The sequence below is a fragment of the Arachis duranensis genome, chromosome 3 (assembly GCF_000817695.3).
Source record: "Arachis duranensis cultivar V14167 chromosome 3, aradu.V14167.gnm2.J7QH, whole genome shotgun sequence".
Classification (NCBI taxonomy): domain Eukaryota; kingdom Viridiplantae; phylum Streptophyta; class Magnoliopsida; order Fabales; family Fabaceae; genus Arachis; species Arachis duranensis.
In genome coordinates, this window is record NC_029774.3 from 125,660,994 (window position 1) to 125,680,803 (window position 19,810).

The 19,810-nt window shown below is 33.1% G+C and overlaps 2 protein-coding genes across 3 annotated transcripts; both read right to left on the reverse strand.

Moving 5' to 3' along the window:
• Positions 1 to 1,875: 1,875 nt before the first annotated feature.
• Positions 1,876 to 6,206, reverse strand: LOC107481273 (pyruvate dehydrogenase E1 component subunit alpha, mitochondrial). The gene is made up of 8 exons (XM_016101520.3): positions 5,279 to 6,206; positions 5,098 to 5,177; positions 4,205 to 4,282; positions 3,465 to 3,560; positions 3,276 to 3,347; positions 2,660 to 2,713; positions 2,461 to 2,526; positions 1,876 to 2,285 (listed from the first exon to the last, which is right to left on the reverse strand). Exons 1-8 carry the CDS (start codon positions 5,973 to 5,975, stop codon positions 2,241 to 2,243), a joined length of 1,188 nt encoding a protein of 395 aa, XP_015957006.1. The 5' UTR covers positions 5,976 to 6,206; the 3' UTR covers positions 1,876 to 2,240.
• A 2,476-nt stretch (positions 6,207 to 8,682) lies between these two features.
• LOC107481272 (paired amphipathic helix protein Sin3-like 4) lies at positions 8,683 to 17,769 on the reverse strand. Of its 2 annotated transcripts, none has more exons than XM_016101519.3 (26): positions 17,605 to 17,769; positions 17,398 to 17,454; positions 17,188 to 17,272; positions 16,992 to 17,067; positions 16,514 to 16,669; positions 16,182 to 16,368; positions 15,847 to 15,945; positions 15,535 to 15,699; positions 15,127 to 15,454; positions 14,846 to 14,982; positions 14,615 to 14,690; positions 14,493 to 14,522; positions 14,089 to 14,363; positions 13,829 to 13,983; positions 13,540 to 13,667; positions 13,203 to 13,457; positions 12,428 to 13,108; positions 12,130 to 12,200; positions 10,729 to 11,358; positions 10,507 to 10,607; positions 10,276 to 10,414; positions 10,038 to 10,190; positions 9,750 to 9,913; positions 9,554 to 9,659; positions 9,267 to 9,446; positions 8,683 to 9,167 (listed from the first exon to the last, which is right to left on the reverse strand). In XM_016101519.3, the coding sequence occupies exons 4-25, from the start codon at positions 17,063 to 17,065 to the stop codon at positions 9,291 to 9,293; spliced, it is 4,266 nt and encodes a 1,421-aa protein (XP_015957005.1). In that variant the 5' UTR covers positions 17,066 to 17,067; positions 17,188 to 17,272; positions 17,398 to 17,454; positions 17,605 to 17,769; the 3' UTR covers positions 8,683 to 9,167; positions 9,267 to 9,290. The 2 variants fall into 2 exon arrangements, with proteins under 2 accessions (XP_015957005.1, XP_015957004.1); XM_016101518.3 differs by having other exon boundaries at positions 17,578 to 17,769.
• Positions 17,770 to 19,810: the final 2,041 nt, after the last annotated feature.

The window sequence follows — 19,810 nt, forward strand, 5'->3', positions numbered from 1 at the left end:
TATAGGTTGTGCAGATTTTTGACTTATCTGTAAACTTATATATATAGAGATCTTCATCCTTGTTACAACTTAGAGTTTCAAAATAAAAACTATTGTGAGATATTTATCATGAATACTTGTTAAATTTTTCTCTCTCTCTAAAAACTTGATTTTTTAATATGCTTATCTTTGCGTCTTAGTTTTACGTATGCTCTAGGCTTGCCTCTTATTTGAGGATGTGAATTTGCAGATCAACTCGGATCCAATCTAAAAAAAACACAAATATGATATCAAGTTTGGATTGGATCAAATTTTCGAACATATTTAGTTCGGTTATCAAGTTGGGCTTTGCACGTCACAATGACACCCTTCCCAGCACGGCTAGTAGGCCCAAAATATAATAGGCCTAAAACTGGCCTTCAACTTTACTAATCCTCTTTCCTGAATACAAGGAACGGTGAGAACTGAGAAGTCATTGTGCTTGGTGCATTGTAGCTTTTGCAGTGAACCCAACAAACGAGATCCACTTGCGCTTATAGCCTAATAGCATCACTTGCCATATCTCCAAGCAACCTCCCATTCTTAGCTAATACTAATACTAATTACTAATAATAATAAATTAATAATAAGTGGCAGCTAAGAAGGGGACATAATTAGTGGAAACTAGTACTAAAGCAAAAAACAAGAATGATTATGCTTGGTAGTGACGGAGCAAGGAGGTGATTCAATTATGGTTACAAAATAGTGAAAATACCAAGATGGTTTAGTACTTCATTATTACTGCCTTGCGCAATTACGTTACTCTACTTGGGACTCATTATTAGTAAGAATAAGAATTTGCCCAGCGGCCGTTACATTATTTGTTTAATCAAAGTGATGATGTGGTTCATGCATTCAGCTGGCATGAATAAGTCCCTGACAGTAACACCTCTAAAGGCGTAGACTAAAGCTGAAAAGGACTACTAAATAGTATTTATAAAATAATAAAATGTAGAATGTCAACAGCTGCTCCTCCCGAATTTTAATTTGGCTTCACTTGATCAATCCATGCAAATTCACCTTCTTTGAACAACTTTGGTATTATAAAGTACGATATAATTTGTTAAAATTCGAGTAGTCTTTTGAAAGAAAGCACAAGATTGGATTGGGTATTTATTCTTAATTTTTTTTATTTACTATTGGTTTTTTAATTACTTAATTTCTATGAGATATGTATATTTTATTGAGTTGTCCTATCTACATATCGAACACATTTTAAACATTACACTCATCTAACACTTGCCTAATTTATATCTAATCTGTATGACTTTTATTTATATAATATTTAATAAACAAATCAGATAAGTTTTTATATTTTATTCATTTGATTTTAATATATTATAATTTTATTTTGTCAAAATTTATCAAATCAAATCAATCAATTAGTCACCAAAAAAAAAATCAATCAATTTAAACCAGAAAACCTCCTACCCCATGCAACATCACACAATGCTTACCAACTACAACTGAATAAAGTTTAATCATCAAATAAAAGGAAAAATATATTTTTAACCAAGCTATTCAGTTGATTTCTGTTTTTATTTTTCCCTCAATTGAAAGTAAGGAAGCACCGAAGCATTAGCATAAAATACATAAATTCTAAGGTAAAACACACTAATAAATCATTTCAACATCAAAATTACGCTAATGTCCTATTTTGATTTTCATTACAAACATATCCTCTTGAATGATTCTAGATGACCAATATTTCTCCTTACTAATCAACAACTCATTTTTCTCCCATTTTTCGGCTAAAAATACCATCACCTAACATTCACCCTAAAGGCATATGCGTCAATAGTTCATAACGGAAACCACAAGCATGAATGTATGTTTGAAAATAATCGAAACAAACAATTCTGAAAACCCAAAAAATGGTTTCAATTGCAAAACAATCTAGTAAAACGGGAAAAAAGTAATGGCGAAATCTTGCCACCAATTGTGGATGTAAGATTCATGTAAGTTGCGAACAATGAACTCCCAAAATTTGCAGGGCACCTAGTTGCATGCATGCATTATAAGGGTAGGTATCAGCTCCTCCAAAATTATAAGACAATGAATTGATTTCCGCCGTCATTGCTACCCAAGAATCAATTTCATATACAATTAGTAAAAACTAAACCAATAGGCAGAGAAACAATCCTCTGCGGTAGATTTTTTTTATTCGCTGCAATTTTGATCAGCACGGAACCAAGGAAACAAAATATTGAAACAAAGATTCTTTAGGGCAGAGTAGCTCTAAGTTCTTTCCTATCAGCACCATATGCCTGCAGTTCAGAATATTGCCAACCATAAGATTTGAGTCAAGCACACCATGTACCAAGTAACATTGGTGGTGAGTATTAATTGCATGAATATAACAGGATCTGAATCTCTTTTTCATGTATTTTAAATTTTTAATAACTAGAACAAGGAGTCAGGACTAGATGAAATCATCATTACCTCAACACCAAAACCCTTAACGTACACATTAGTAAATAGTTCAGATGGATCTGGCATCTCACTCTCCTGGAAATCATAAATGAACACAAGAAATTATAAGATTTTAAACCATATTAAAAACAGCCGCAACAGGAGATGCAAATACATGCGATACCAAAAATATTATGAGAAGAATCAATAATTAAGCTATGATTTTAACCTTTGCTTTTGAAATGGCGTTGTCAACTTCTTTTCTGACCTCCTTCTCGATGTCCTGAAAGAAGAAAACATATAATATCGTCATCAATAAATTCTGATGTTTCAACAAAATAATATATATCTAAACAATAGAGGAATAAGCAGGATTGATAGAATATTAGAATCCAATCAATCCATGGACAGAAAAAGTGTGGAACTTATATATATACACAGTTCAAAGTCTTTGCCATAGTCAAAGGTGACTTTCATGCAATGCATTGAAAAAAATAATGATTGGTAGTCTTTTCAGTCGAACGATAACTACATAATAGAATTCCAGTAATGCACATAGTAACTTATGAGGTCAGGAGTCAAAGACGACGACACTAAATAAGTATTATAAGCAAGACAAAATAGATAACTCACGAGAAGGACAACCCGAGTCGTATAAACTAAGACATTGAGTTTTTCATATCTAGTTGCGCATAATATCCATTCAGAACTTGAAAGTATTTTAACTATTAAAGAAGAGACGAAATGAAACACCAAGAAAAAATTGGTCCCAGACAAACTTAAATATAAATTTCACAATTATATGATCAACCATGAAGGCATGAATCAAATGTTCATTCACTCACCTTTAGCTCTGTCTCAGTAGAAATCTCATGAGACAGCAACAACTTTCTTATTCTCTCAATTGGATCACGCTCCTGTAATCAAATTAGCAAGGAAAAAAATTAACAAAGTCGTCAATATTAATTATTTTGTTTAGGATACACTGTATTGATGTGATTTGTTAGGATATTTGACACTAGTGACTGGAATACCTGTCTAACACCACTAATCTCATCACGTGTACGGTATGTGCTACCAGGGTCAGACATGGAGTGACCATGATACCTGTATGTGTCCATTTCAAGAATCTGGATAGAATAACCAAATAGAGAAATCAACCAAAATCTTATGGAGAATAAACTTTGACAAGTCTAGCCAAACTAAATATAGTCCAGTCAGTTTTAAGATTTATCTATTTAGATAAAATAAATAAATCCTTTCTTAGGCAACCAATGTAACTGTGCGATAGGTTAGAGAAAAAACAAAAGTCATGCTATCGGACTCGAACAGCCTTTATCTAGTAGGATAACCTTTTTTTTCCTGAATGTACGGCAATTTCCTTCACAAAGTACATTTTAAAAAATAGACAAAGATCAAAGTCACTCTGGTCAGATACTAGACAATAGCAAATCATGATCTCTTTCCAGTTGCCCATAGATATAAAGGATGTTATAATATCTACGTAATTCTAAGGGCCTAATCTAGTTTGATGAGTAATCAAGTTTTGTTGGCTGATTCCGCGGTCCCATCAGCTCTGACATTCTCTATCAAGTATTTGCACATGAATGAATATCTAGAGAACATTCTTGTGGCCGTGAACTAATCTGACGATAACTGGATTATCACAGTTGATCCATCCTATTCCTAACATGACCTAGAAACTTATATATAAATATAGCATCAATTGTTAAATACTAAATGGCGCATAAATAATAGCATGTAAATTACTCACAATTGGTCCATTCTTTAAAGCATGCTCCTTTGCAAATTTGCATGCTTGTTTCACAGCAAAAGCATCCATGCCATCTACCTGGACAAAGTTTATTTCAGAAACACTGTAAAGGAAAACAACAATGTATATGTCCAGCCAAAAACGAGCATCAAACATAGCAACCATTGTTCTACATACTTAGACATCAAGGCAAAAGCATACTCCAAAGACATGCATCCACACAAGAATAACAAAATTTTCTAGTATACCATGTTAGTGTCAGTCCCTCAGAATCTCTTTCGATTCTTATTTTGAAATGAAATTCAATAAAAGCAGCAGTGGACCATAAAGAGTATCACTGATTTATAAAACTTAATCTTTCTGCCTATACGATCAAAGACTGTAACTTACACATCCATGGCAAACTCAATTAAGCAAAAAGCATACAAGCAAAACCTACGACGTAGTACATCATTAAGGTTTCAGAAACACTTTGCCTAAATAGGCTAAATCCTTTCAGAGCAGATAACACAAGAAGGGGGAAAACCTTCTGTAAACTATCTGACTGTGTTCATCCAACCACAAGTTACACAAAGGTATTAGTACGTAAAGCATTTATCTAACTTTCCTTCCTTCGTAATCAAAACAGGATCTGGTTCCACAACAATCCTTTCCAAATATGCTAATGTTGCATACATCATCACAATGAAAGAGCTTGTCTGTTTTACCTTTGGAGAGATGACGAAAATACTTCTAGTAGAAATAACAACATACACAATTATCTTTTCATGGTGAACAAAATGTAAACCACACATTACACAGGCACATAGCAATAGTTTCAAATGCATAATAAGTAACAAAACTCTAAAATAGACAACACTGAAGTAACACTAATCAGGAGTTCTTAATCTCACCTTCAATCCGGGAACATAATCCCCACGCTTGTAATAAGCAGGACTCTTTGCAGCTCTCCACTCAGCAGTTCCCATTCCATCTGTCACATCACGCAGGAAACAAAAACAGAAACCAAGTCCTAATTATGTTCTTGATATTCTAATTTTCGAAACGTAACGGCATAAGCAATACAAAACTCACAATGGTTATTCTCGCAGACCAAAATTGCAGGCAAATCCCAAAGCGCAGCAATGTTAAGAGCCTCAAACAACTGTCCCTGATTAGCAGCACCATCACCATACATAGCAAAAGTCACGTTCTCATCCTTCGAGTACTTCTGTGCGAACGCCAATCCGCAACCGAGCGGAACCTGAGCTCCGACGATGCCGTGGCCGCCGTAGAATCCGCCTTCCTTGCGGTAAAAGTGCATGGATCCGCCCTTGCCGTTGGACATTCCGGCGCGGCGTCCCATGAGCTCGGCGAAAACCTCGACTAGGTTTCCACCGCGGCTGAGGAAGGTGCAGTGGTCGCGGTACGCGGTGATGATGCAATCCTTCCTGGTGATGGCGGCCTCCATTCCGACGGCGACAGCCTCCTGACCGTCGTAAAGGTGGCAGAAGCCGCGGATGAGCTTAGCCTTGTAGAGGCTGTCGGCGGCGATCTCCATTCGGCGCATGAGGGCCATGTCGCGGAAGAAAGAGCGGAGCTCGGCGGCGGAGGTGGTGACGGAGCGCGACGGAGGTTCGCAGTTGTGAGCGGTGAAGGGGATTGAGGTCTCGACGGTGATGGAATCATTGGAGGAAGAGATCGAACGGCTGAGAATCGATGGGGCGCGGGCGCAGGAGAAGAAAGGTGAGATCGGTTTCAGGAGATTGGATCCGGAACGCGAGAGAGCCATTTGGATCTGTTAAGAAAATGAATAATATTCAAGATTATAAAAATAAAAGAAATATAATATTTTTTTTGTTTTCGTTCTGTGTTGTTGATTCTGTTTGTGTTGGTGTTAGGAAGAATGAGAATGAAGGAAGAAAAGTGGTTGGTGCTGCAGCTGCGTGGTTTTGTTAATGTTAGGTGAAACCGTGAAAGAGTGGAGGGAGTGCAAGCTACACGAATGGAAGAGTGAATGTGGAATGGGCCAATGGTGTTTTAGGGAATTTTAATTTTCCTTTTTTTTTTAATTTTTACTTTGATATTGGTCGTAAAGAAGAATAATATATTTTATTTTTTTTGACCAATTAAAGGGATCCCTTCTCTGTTCTCTCTCCTTTCTCCTTTCGCCGCCGCCTTTAAAGTTTAAACACATTCGCATTAGCGTACCTTTTTCACGGGTAAAATGGTAAGAGACTCGAAATCTCAACACAGGTTATACTTATACCTCTTTCAAATAACAAGTCTGTTCGAACTTCGAAGTTTGAATTTGTGTCCTTAGTTTTAGTTTTGGGTTTAATAACTTGGAGTAACGTTAGTATTTTTTTATAAATAATTTATGAAAGCTAGTTTTTAAAAAATATATCTTTTTTAAAGTATAGTATTTAGTTGTTTGATAAATTAAACTACAAATGATTTTTTATAAATACAAGTAAGAATAATCATATTTGATAAAATAGTTTTAAAATTTAAAATAATCTTAATACACATAAATAGAGAAAAAAATTATTGTGAATAAAATTTAGCATCAATAATTAATTAAAGAGAAATCTAAAAATTTATTAATATATGAAATTATGTTAAGAATTTTAATTTTAATACACACAAATTTTCACTTAAAAAAAACCAACTTTAGTAAACTACTCGTAAAAATAAAAAATTTACTAAATTAAGTTTTAAAATAATCATAAAAGAACAATTATTTAGCATTCATTCGATGAGTAATTAAAAAAAGTTCTCTATTAGTATAATTTTTAAATTAATTTACTTTAATAAATACATTGAAGACTTAAATTTATATTTTTTTATAAATTTTCTTTAATTAGTAACTTAATATGTTCTTTTAAAGCATACGTTAGTCAAAATCTTAAAGAAAATATATGATAAAAAATTAGAGTTAATAAAATTTTCAGATTCGAATACTTTGATGATTAACAAATCTATATAATAATTTTAAAATTTATACATTCATTAATATTATAAAAAAAAGCTTTACTCTACTATGAAGAATTTCTTAATGTATTTTTACCTGTTATGCAAACATCTTTTAAACCTTTTTGCCAAATTACACGAGACAAAAGTCATATGACTTTTTTTTATGCAAAATCATAACTTTTGAGTGATCAATATAAATTTTCATGACATGAAAAAAATAGTTTATAAGTAATTTAAATTGTGTACATGTACATATAATTGGCAAAAACTCATGAAAAAAAAAGCAAAGTTTCTTTCCTCCTATATAAAATTAATTCATATGGAACAAGGTCCAACCATACATAATAATAGGGGATTTTTTATTTTAATAAATTAAATAAATGTAATAATTATCGAAATAAATAATTTAAAAAATTATTACCGAAATGTGTTTTCCTGTCTCGTTTATATCGTAAACGAGATAATTTTGCACATATCTCGTTTACACCGTAAATATAAAAATATATTTTTTGAAAATAATAAAAAATATTAATAATATCAATAAATCAATAATTTTTACTTTTAGCATGCAATTAGTACTTAAAGATGTTAATAGAAGAGATTAAAATGGATATGTTAGATCAATTAGTACTCAAAAAGAATGCATAAAAAATTTTAGATTAAAAAAAATTTAATCTAAAATTTTTTATGCACTCTTTTTGAATATTAATTAATCAAACATATCAATTTTAATCTCTTCTACCAATCTTTTTAAGTACTAATTGCATGTTAAAAGTTTGGATTATTGATATTGATATTATTAATATTTTTTATTATTTTAAAAAAATATATTTTTATATTTACAAATATATATATCTCACTTATATTATAAACGCGACATGTGGTATAAATGAAATAAAACAGAAGAACGGATTTCGATAATAATTTTTTAAATTATTTATTTCCGTAATTATTACATTTATTCAATTTATTAAAATAAAAAAATCCTAATAATAGTTCTTCTTTTTACAATAGTTTAGGAACTCTCTCTAATTATTGAGCACAAGATCTTGAAATTTAGTTCTTCATGGTTCATGATTGTTCAGATAGAACTAGGACGAGCAACTGATTCAATGACTAGTTTAGATCAACTCGACTTAAACCATGAGATTCAAAATTATAATTCATATTATGACCTTATATTTAATTCTTAAACTTTTTATTCACATCTATATTTTACTTGTATAAAATATAAATACAATAGTGTTCAATTAAAGTCTAAAATAATTAAGTTAATATTAATAGTAAAATTATAGACAATAAAGATAATTCTAACAGCAAAAATATTTACAAAATTAATTATCATAAATTTTGCTAATCTAAACCAAATAATTTATGTAAACAAAGACAACAAAAGAAGCAACGAATCAATATGAAACTGTCGTCACCCACTCAGGCCCCAAGCCCCCAACTACAGCTGTCAACGTTGTTGTGAGCAAAATAGAATATTTGTCAACAGCACCTTCTTGTTATACAAACACAACTAAACAAAATATTTTTGATAAGTTATATATATGAAAAAGGAAATATGGGGTTAAGGGGTAAATTAACCTTCTTGTTCATGCACTGCGAATTTGAATGTGGAGGCCAGTTGCAGCCACCAAATACTTCATAAAAACATCAATAACTTCAAACAAGAAAGAAAAAGAAAGGTAGTACTATCTAAAATTTTATTATCAAGATAACAAAAATATGGATGAATGGAAAGAAAATGGCTCCTAGATACATCACAAATTAGAACTCTATATTTACATGATCGTGAATCATCAACCACCAATGTTACAGTATACAACAACTCTCACTGCTTCATTCATCCCTCCCCTTTCTTTCTCTGCAAAGTCTTATTTGGTTGCTGTGAGCATTGCAACGAAATTAAATATCACAAAGTATACATCCTTTGCTCTTGGAGGGAGATCTGTCATTTCGGTCCCGTCCGGCGCCTTTGCCGATGATGCCACGACCAAAAATGCTTAAAAAGGAAATGAAACGACGAGTGTTAGATGTACTCGAATGGTTGGCGTAGCGGTTAAGATTTGATATAGCAGCAAAAGGAGTATGATCAAATTACCATATTCAGCTCAAATGGCTACCCTCATGTGATTGTAAACAACTGGTGATACCGTTGAGCTCTGCTTGAACATTTCTCTGAAGGCTTGGCCTTTTCATGGAATGAATTGTTATGATGCAAGGTTCTCCTTCTGCTTCTTGTTCGTATTAAAAAGTCTTCGGTATCTAAAACATATGAAACCTAACATCGCGCAACGTATTCAAGGAGAAGACAAAGAATGGAATTCAGAAAACGTAACTGAAAACGACTTGAAACTCGAATATATGCATCGCTGACCTACAAACTACCTTAGACGAACTGCAAGCTATCTTGCACTCCAAGCCATTGAAAACGTCGACTCCATCCATGGCCTGGCTGGTAAATTCATCGACAACGGGATATTTGCGTTTATTCCTGCGAAAAATATTCAAACAAAATAATTACAAATGTTTACCTAAGCATAGGCATGAAATGGAACCAGCATTATACTGATTAGTGAAATACCTATTCAAGAAAATTCCAGACTTCTTATTTTGGTCAGGGACAACAGCTAGGAAGTCGTTGTGCAGATATGCTGAAAATTTTGGGTCAATTGACACAGCAGTCACTTCGGGCTTATCACGCCCGTAGTCCATCAGTTGAATAGACAAACGAGTAGGTGCAGGTGACTGCAGTTAACAATGAAAAGGAACTAAGGTTTAGAACATGCAAAACCTTATATTCAAATATCTCAATCCTAAGTTAAACAATCAAAAGCTGATCCAAGAGGAGCAGAAAGATAAGAACTTTTACACATTCAACTCGATATATATTGTCATCGTGAAGAAGAATGCGAGCATTGTCATGATAGACTGTATCAAAAAATCTTTCAGGTTTTCTTGATTTCTCATGTGCATATAATTGAAGAAGCTTGTTATCCATCTCATCATCTGCAACAGCTTGAAGCTGTAATGAAAGAAGAAATTCAGCATCCAAAAGAATTAAAATAGCACAGATAAGATAGAGAAAAGGAGGATTTCATGGCTGTTACATGTTTAACAAGTTTATATATTAGCTTGTCTATTGTGAACAAAACATATGACTGAGTTCCAACAATAGCTCGACAGTCATCCTCAAACTTCGTATTATCAGAAGAACCGTCCAGGAAGTCATAAAGAGAATTCAAGAACCTGTAGCACAAAGCGCACTCTCAGTTTAGCACAAATATGCATCATGCTATTTGTAACAGAATGTAAAGACTATGATTTCACAGGCATATCACCTGCCATATTGTTCAGTAGAGCTAGTATCATTTGTAGTCCCCCATTTCCTTTCATCAGAGGACGAGTTAACCTTTGCCGACCGAATCCTCTCGTACAATTTCTGTAAAATTGGAAAAATGGAAAGGCAGTATAAGAATGCATAATAAACTACAAAACCTCCAGGACATTAGCAACCATGGTCATGCATATAAATATGTAAATACTAGTAGATAATGTTGTACCTGATGTAATCTAAACAGCACATAAAAGGAATCATTTCCATAAAAGACTCTATAATGTTCTTTTTCGTGCAACACTGGCATGACATATTTTGCCAGAGGCTTTGCCGTGAGAAGAAAGTGTTCTGAAATTGGTACCAAGGAACTATCTCCCTCAACATCATTGCCATCAGCCATTTCTTCAGCTTCACCTTCACTCTCAGCCTTGTTATTGTGTTCTTGATCCCTACCCTCTTTTTCTTCTCGTGTAAAGTCGTCACCATCAGCAGACTCACTACCAGAAACATCACCATTTTCCAAAGCATGGTCACTGTCCTCTGACGACCTATGAGGACTTTCCTCGCCTTCATCATCAAGATCATTTCTTCCTCCGGCTTCACCACAAACTTCTTCTCCATGTCTACTTTGGTATTGTCGGCTTGTACTACTATCCTTCCCTTCAATCACTCCCTCCAAACCAGCTTCTCCATAAACTGCAAAGTTGTCCTCTTCAAAGTCTCCATTGGGAGATAATTCTCCCTCTTCTCTATCACTTTTGAAGTGTCCAACTGATTCATCTTTGGGTCGGTGAACTTTGGTGCCTTCAGTAATAACCCCATTTGAAGATGTAACAGGTTTTGTAGAATCAGCGGGCTAAGTCATGATAAAAAGACAGAAAACAAAATATCTGGTCACTTTGGCAATAATGTGCAGTATAAAAGTTTATTCGGGTTGCACATTAAGCCCACACATTTATTCATCTATTTCTAAGTTGAGGAACAACTATTAAATGAGACAGGCACACTAAAATTTAACCAGCAAATGAATACTTTCTATACATATTGCTAGCACTTAGGCTCAACATGTATCTTGGCATCATGAAATGAAAGTTCAAACTTACAGAAATGTGCAAGTATATGTGTAGCATCAACAGCATGGCGAGATGGACCTCTAAACCCAAATGCAAAAATCATATAGTGCTTTTTAGTCTTTTGAAAAGCCAACAACTTATGGCACAGCATTTACATCAAAGAATGGAAATTAAATGAAGATTGAAGTTGCCAAAAGATAATCATACAAATGATAAACCATCTACATGCTATAAAATCCATGAATCGGTGATTTGAGGCAATATGCTTTTCAGAAAATCATCTTTACTAATGCAAGGGGAAAAAAGTAACATCAAGCAATATGAGGCTCCAGATCTCTGTTAGTTAACATTAATTGAAAGTTTGTTTCACATGAAGGTGTCAATCAACAATCAGGAGAATGCCTGTAAAAGATGAAACAAAATCTCATTCCAAAAAGCATCCATTGTCCTCTAACATAATTCACACTATATATTTTTCATTCCATTGCATCATTTGCATGTTACCGTCTTAACTTGAAAATTAACTGAAATAAGTTGAAAGACTTAAGCCGTACCTTTGATGGAGGTAAGCCAAGCCCTCCCTCGCCAGAAACATTACCAGGACCAGATGGAGGTGAAGTAAGTCCTTTAAGGGGGAAAAATATCTCAGAATTCCATTGATATTAGAGTAATAAATGAATGGTATAGTAAATGTAAAAAACTATGGGAATGAGATAGGACTGAAAATGATTATGATTATGTGACAATAAGAGATGTAACAAGCACTAAATTAATATGCCTATTAATGCCAATATGCAACAAAGTATTTAAGATAGAACTGCAGTGTCCTCATTCTTGATTCATGTAACAAACCTGATGTGTTATCTATGTTAGTTCTTCCATTTTGCTCCATTCCAGAGGCCACTGAGATATTAGCACTCGCCAACTTTTCAATCGGATGGTCTTGTTTATTGATTCTTGATACTTCATCAGGGATGGATGCAATCATATGTATTTTACCCTGCTGTGTATTACTGCCCAAAGTTTCAATCTTGTATGAAGTGCGGTCTGAATCAAGATGACTACTCTCTTTAACTCCACTATCCCCATTTGCTAACCATTCTTTAAAAGAATTTGACTGTGCTAACGGAATACTCTCATCCCTGTTTTCGTTAGTGTTTAAATTATTAGGAGTCGCACCAAAACCATGACTATCATTACCATTAGAATCATTTGAAGTGCCACTTCTAGAAGAATTGCTCTTAGCCTTAACAATATCATCTGTATCTTCACAACTCTGGGGTCGAGAAGGAACACCAAGCATGGGTTCTAAAAAAGTAGTCCAAATCTTTAAAACTTCATCCATCTGTTCAGTTGTACAAAGTTCTCCACAGGAGTATTTTATTAGCTGATACAAATCTTCATGGATCTCTGGATCAGGATACTCAAATTCCAAGTTTGGAAGAAGAGGCCGTCTATTTCCAGCAGCAATTGCAAGAAGAACATCATCTTTCCATTTCTTCTCACTAATTTCTTTGATTTCTGTCAGTAAGGCTGTAGAATGTACAGCAATAGCAAGGAATCAGAAGTGCAGAAAAGTAACTTAACAATAGCATGTTCTTTAAGTGTGAAACAACCCATTCATTACCTTTATTACTCAAGCTTTTCTTATCCTGCTGCTTAAAGTAGAAGCTACGGTGATCAAGTGATTTATGATGATTCGCAGCATGTACTTTAGCCCACTCTGGTTTACAAGCAACACTCATCCTTACACATTCTACATGTTTCTGCCTCAAGCGGTTTAATATGACAGGCAAAAAGCGAGGTGCATCCTTTCTTAGCCAATCCATTGCATCAAGCCCATGGTCACCATATAATCGTTCAATCAATCTAAGATTTAAAGCTAAAAGAACAAAAGAAATCATATTAGAATAGGAAAAACAACAAGAATTAGCTCATACCTTAAGATATTCCATTGATCAAACCTGTGAAGTGTTCCTCAATTCGAATTGGACTGTCTCCCTTTATAATATTAGTATTAATCTTTTCCAAGAGCTCTTCTACTCGCTTGATTGCTACATTTACAGACTCGATCAGCATATCAAGTTCATACCTGCCAGCATAAGTTAAAAAAATCAGCAACAATTGATAATAGAGAAATTGCATACATGAATCAATCCAATTATGTCAAAAGCACAATAAATAGCTGCAGCATTAAATGACTAAAAGAATTAGTTTCCAAAGGGGAAACAGAAATCAATGATAAGCTCTAACCTGTCATCTTCACATCTAAACAGAATATCTTCAAACTGATTTTTTCGCATGTGTTTAAAGGAATAATCTTCACTTCCTGAAGTGACAGACACCCAGTGGTCATTCAATACTTCTGCACCAAGTTCTGTTCTCTGGCTAGGTATTTGTATTGGGTACTGTGGGAGCAAAAAGTAACACATAAAGAACACAATCAGCAAGAGCATCACAGAGATTCCATTAGGACATGAAAAATAATGACGAGATAGGTAAAGCAAGTATACATTTTTTGGAAGAAGACGGTAACTGGGAGTGCATTGTTCACAATTAGAAAGGTCTAGCTCATTTATAGGTTTTGCCAAATACTTATCCTTGGTGGCATATGGAGACATCTTAGGAACGAAAACATCTTTATTTGCAGCTGCTGCAGTGGATTTGTCCCTTTCTCGGCACTCTCTATCCCTTTCTTTCACCCCTTCAACCTTATCACGGTCTCGATCTCTATCCCTCTCCTCTACCTTCAATGCTTTCAATCCATGTCCTTCATTCCGCAAGGACTCTGGATATATAACAATCAGACAGTTTAGCCACAAGGTGAAGCTAATATTGTCATTTGAGTTATAATAACAATAATAAATGGGGTGCATCTATTATAAGATAGCAGAAAGGAGATAACCATGTTACATACTTTTGTTCATGACGCCAGCAAGAAATCCTTCTGCATGACAGAACTTGATTAATGAGAAGAAAGAATTTAAAATAAAAAAAACGAATTCAAGGAAAAAGAAAAAATAATAGGTTGAATATTACCATTCTTCTCGCATTGTGCCAAAAATTCATTAAATCCCTCCATAAGATCTGGAAATTTCCCCAGCAAATCACCCACCTGGAATAACAAATAGTGACATCAGATCAAGATAATCCTAGCCTCAGCTTTCTTCACACCAGATTCACTAATAAGTAATAACTATTGACAGGATATGGCAACAAAACAAGTAATGTAGCTAAGAAAATCAATATATATAAATCTATCAACCATACCAATGACTGCAATTCTTGTCGGGTAATTATTTCCCTGCTGTATATATGTAGACACTTCAAAAATTCTTGATAAACCTCAGGAGTTCGTAATTTCTCCTTGACTTTTTCAAGGAAAGCAACGACTTGACTACACATACCTGTGATGATAAGAAATTGGAGTCTATTAACTTCAAACATTTAAAACATGCATATAAGAAGTTCAAAGCATATGTTTCGCAGGGTAAAAGAAATTCTGAAAATGTTAGAACATACATCCATGATCAAAGTATTAACAAACTCACTTTTCAAAGAGCTTTTATCTTCACAAGTAGATGACATAGGGCGCAGGTCAAAATTTTCATCTTCTTCATGGAATGGTTCAGCACCAGAGTCATCAGTCCTACGACCAGATTTTCGCTTGTGGGATAAACTGTCTCTATTACAATCAACATCATAATCTCTATCATCCCTTTCCCTTTCTCTCCTATCTCTCTCTTCTCGACGGTCCTTTTCCTTTTCAGCACGCCTTTTCTGGTCCTTATCAGCCCTCACCAAACTTTTATCAAGTTCTTGATCAGGATGCTCAACGCTGAGATCACGTTCACCATGAGAAGCCGTGGTCCTTTCTTTCTGTCATAGAGAAAGGGAAATATTAGCTGCTTAATAATTAACTAAAATCAAAGGGACACACAATTAAGCTGAAAGATTACCTTGTCAACATGCATTGGTCTAATAGTTGGCATTGCAGAGCTCTTATCACGAAGTATAGAATTTCGGGCAGAAGTATAATGAGTTGAAGCTGATACTGAATTATCAGGAAGAAAATGAGTAAACTCCTCAAGAAGATCTTCATGGTCACGGAAAAGTGCAGCAACCTATGTAAATACCCAATATATGATTAAAATTAGTATCTAAATTCATAACCTATCAATACTCCAAGAAAACAAACCACAAAAAAGAGAGAGAAATAGAGGCCAATACAAATTTGCCTGATGGCAACACCGGACATATACAACACAAACCTCTAAGTAAACCTCAGAGATAGTCTTGGTTTCCTTTCTGTACATATTCAATATATCAAGAAACGACTTATACACACGGTCATCGCCTTGAAACCGACTCTGCATGAAAAAAATTCAATCACAGTTAAAAACTGTCCATTTTGTGTTGAATTTGCAAAAAGTATAAGAGCCTTAAGCAAGATGCAACAATTGATTGTTTAACAATACCAATATCAATGCCAACAATATGATTGGCAGCCTGAACTCTATCATTGGCCAAAACTCCTTTTTTTTTTTGGTTTCTTGTGCAGAAATGCAACTTGAAAGCCTTACAGTCAAATTCAACAAAAACTTACCTTGATCTTGCCCACAAAATTTATAGCTTCAACAAATTCAACAGGCTTCTTCTGCTGAGGTTGTTCATCCTCCAACGGAAGTGTAATTTCATATCCCTTAGGCAAGAAGGTATTAAACCCTAAAATTAGATTTCTATGCCCTTTAAATAGCTCCTTCACTCTTGCTATGACACCCGCTGTATCAATTCTACGTATGAACAAAAGATAGACAAATCAATTTTGCTAATAGAACCAATATCTCTACTCCTAATAATACAGAATATTTCCACATCCATAAAAGAAAGGCTTGGAGGAACTGCAAGATGTAATAATGAGGTCCAAAATGATCAAACCTTTGGGCCTTGAAATCTTTCATTACTTCTAAAAAGTCATCATACTTTTCCTTCTTATCATGAAACATATCCTTCACGGCCTTCAGGTATTGTAAGGCATCATCTGTGGTCAGTTTCTGACCAGCATTACCAATCGTAACCTGCGGTTGCCCGGAGCTTCAGTCCAAAAAAAAAAACTTTAGTTAGACAATTTGAGAAATCAACAAGAAGATTTCGGCACATTATCAACCCTATTCAAGCACATTTTAGTAAAAGAAACATCTGATCTTATCACACTAAGTCAAAACATCAACATAAGGGACTTAAAAGTAAAAGCAATAAAATTGAACCTCCAGAAGAGACTAAATAGTTCTGTAACAAAAACAATTAAGATTCAACTGCTTCATCAAGCAAAAATGTACCCCATCACACCAAAATAAAAAAGAAAAAAAAAAGAAAGCCATGAAACAAGACAAGCCAAAAAGCAAATTGAACTTACGGTTCTCCTCTAGAAGATACCATAGGTCGTTTGAGCTGAGAACTCATGTAAACATCATCTCTGGACCTCTTCATCCCTAAACAAAAATCAGAAGAAACAAACACACGCTTTCAAACTTAGAACACAATAGAAGAATCCCCAGAAACCGGACTTGCACATTTGAACACAAAAGTAACAACCAAGAAGCAGATCTAACCTCAAAGAGTCATCAAACCACGAGCAACAATTCCAGACCCGAATTGCAAACAGATCACCACCCACAACAAAGAGCCAAACAAATCCTAACAAAAACACAATCAAAAAGCATAATTTGCATTACTTCAATGTAAAGCAACGTGGTCAGAATTTGCAGCACATAATAAAATAAAATAAAAAAGGAAAAAATGAAAACGAAAAAAAAAATTACAGAGTGATTGTGAAGTGCACGAACTGCAGAGTACCCTTCCACACCAAAGTCTTTTCTCTACACAAAGAAAAACAGATAGATATGTGAAAAACAAAACAAAACAAAACAAAAACGAAGAAAAAAAATTGAAGCTTTGTGTAACAGTTTTTTCATCTGTGATTATTTTAACACAATCAGAACCTTTGATTGTACCAAAGAGAAACACACCACTGTTGCAGCAAAGTTATCACTTCCGAAGCTACAAAAACCAAAAAATTGAATTTTCTTTCTTCTCTTGTCTAATTCTTTTTCTCTCTGGCAGAAAAAAAGGAACAGGAAGAAGGAATAGAGAGGAAAAAAATGTACAAAAACTAGAGAGGGTGAAGGTTGAGATTAGAGAGTTCACAATGTGATATGTGTATGTGTATTTATATCATGGGTATAAATAAAAATAATATAATAATTATAATTATATATTAGCACATATATTATATTATGATGAAAATAATGCAAAGGACATACAAAAGTAATTGGACCAAGGAATTAAGAAAATTTGATCGTAAATGTTTTTCACTCTATCTAATCTTTTTCATGGAGATTAATTTCTACATCTATATCTTTTAAATTTCAAATTTATATGTATCTACTACTACTTCAATATATATTTTATGCTTCAAATTTATATAATATATCTTTATATCTTTATCTTTGTATTATATAAACCCGTATTGTAAAAAAATTAACTGATTCTTATCATTTTTAAATTAATGTTTTTGGTAAATTGAGATTAGGGCTAATCAAAATCAGAATTAGATACATGTGAGTGGCATCATGGGATTCAAGTTTACATGATGGTGAGGATAATAAAGGGCATATTAGTCAATTAGCACGAAAGATTGTGAGGAGTGCTTGATTCGAATTGGGGATTGGTTTTAACACTTTTTAAGAAATTAGGGTTCGGACCAATTCCGAATTTTTCTTCTCCGCTAGATTGTGCTGCGTTAGTTGCTTTTTTTAAAAAAATAAATAAATAAATAAATAAATACTTGAATACGTTTATGGGGAAAAAAGAAAAACTTAGGTCACTTTAGCACCCATTGTTTTACTTAAAAATTGAGGATCAAATTCTCGTGAGATTCAAGATGATGACTGATGAGTTGCCTTAAAATGAAAATTACACTGTCTTTATATAAAATTAATATTTAAAAATAATTATATTATAATTTAATTAAATTATTTAAATTATTTATTTATTTGACAATTTTTTATTATTAATTTTACATAAAAATAATTGTATATAAAATTTTTACAACAGTCTTAATTGAGTGGTTAAACTTAATTTTTTTTTTTTGTCTTTTTTCCTATAAATAACATTGTTTGAATCAAACTTAATTATACGTGACTAGTGATTCACTTCTATTACGAGACTTTTGTTCCAAAGCATTTAAAATTGTTTTAGTAACATGTGAACTTTATACTTTCACCTTTGATTTATTTTTACATTTTTTTAATTTTATTTGTAGTATCATTAATTATATCTTTGGATTTTTTATTAGCGAAAACCTAATTTTTATAAAGACTAAAAACTGAAAAACCAATCATTATTTTAGAAGAATGTTTTATATACCATTTTATATATGTTTCAAATGTATACATTCAACTTTTGTATTAAAAATAATTAATAAATTTTCGAAATTTTTAAGTATCTTTACATTAGAAGATTTTATGATATTTAAATTTAAATTATTATTTTATTATAAATAAATTACTATATTACCATTTATTATTATTTATTTGTCTCTAGTATTCTAAAAAATTAATTATAAAAATATACACTAATCATTCAAATTCTCCTTTTTTTTCCCTTATTTTAAACTTGTAAGCAAAAATGGTTTAAGAATCTTGAATTCTTCTTTTCTTAAAATATATCTGGAGATCTAAGCACATTAGTTAAGAAAATAAAAGAGAAAAGTTGTTTTTTTTTTCAATATATAGAAAATTTAAAAAACTAACATTTAATTTACATTGTTATCAAAACTTTCTATTGTAATATCCTTAATTAGTATCTTTAGATCTTTGTTAGCAAAAGACTCAATTTTTGTAAAGACTAAAAACTAAATAAATAGTAATTAATTTAGAATAATGTTATATGTATCGCTTTTATTATGCTTTATATTATACTTTCAATTTTTATATTAAAAATAATTAATAAAAAATATATAAATTAAACTTAACAGTATAACAAAAAAAATAATACAAATATAATTTGTTATTTATTTATAAAAAATATAATGAGACCCATATGATAATAATTTTGGGGGGTCTTTCAACGTAGATGCCATCATGGCAGATCTTGTGACCTATGATGGGGACTCGGCTTCCCATGAGTCCATGACCACCACTACAATTCACTTTCTGACCCTAAACTTGGCCT

Coding starts and splice junctions, on each gene's coding strand:
- LOC107481273 (XM_016101520.3), bottom strand. CDS start 5,975: ATGGCTCTCTCGCGTTCCGGATCCAATCTCCTGAAACCGATCTCACCT. Junction 2,714..3,275: donor CTACTGAGACAGAGCTAAAG/GTGAGTGAATGA, acceptor TTCTTCTTTCAG/GACATCGAGAAGGAGGTCAG. Junction 2,286..2,460: donor TTAAGGGTTTTGGTGTTGAG/GTAATGATGATT, acceptor TCTGAACTGCAG/GCATATGGTGCTGATAGGAA.
- LOC107481272 (XM_016101519.3), bottom strand. CDS start 17,065: ATGAAGAGGTCCAGAGATGATGTTTACATGAGTTCTCAGCTCAAACGA. Junction 10,415..10,506: donor TCTACTGAACAATATGGCAG/GTGATATGCCTG, acceptor TTTGTGCTACAG/GTTCTTGAATTCTCTTTATG. Junction 9,447..9,553: donor TAGCTTGCAGTTCGTCTAAG/GTAGTTTGTAGG, acceptor GCGCGATGTTAG/GTTTCATATGTTTTAGATAC.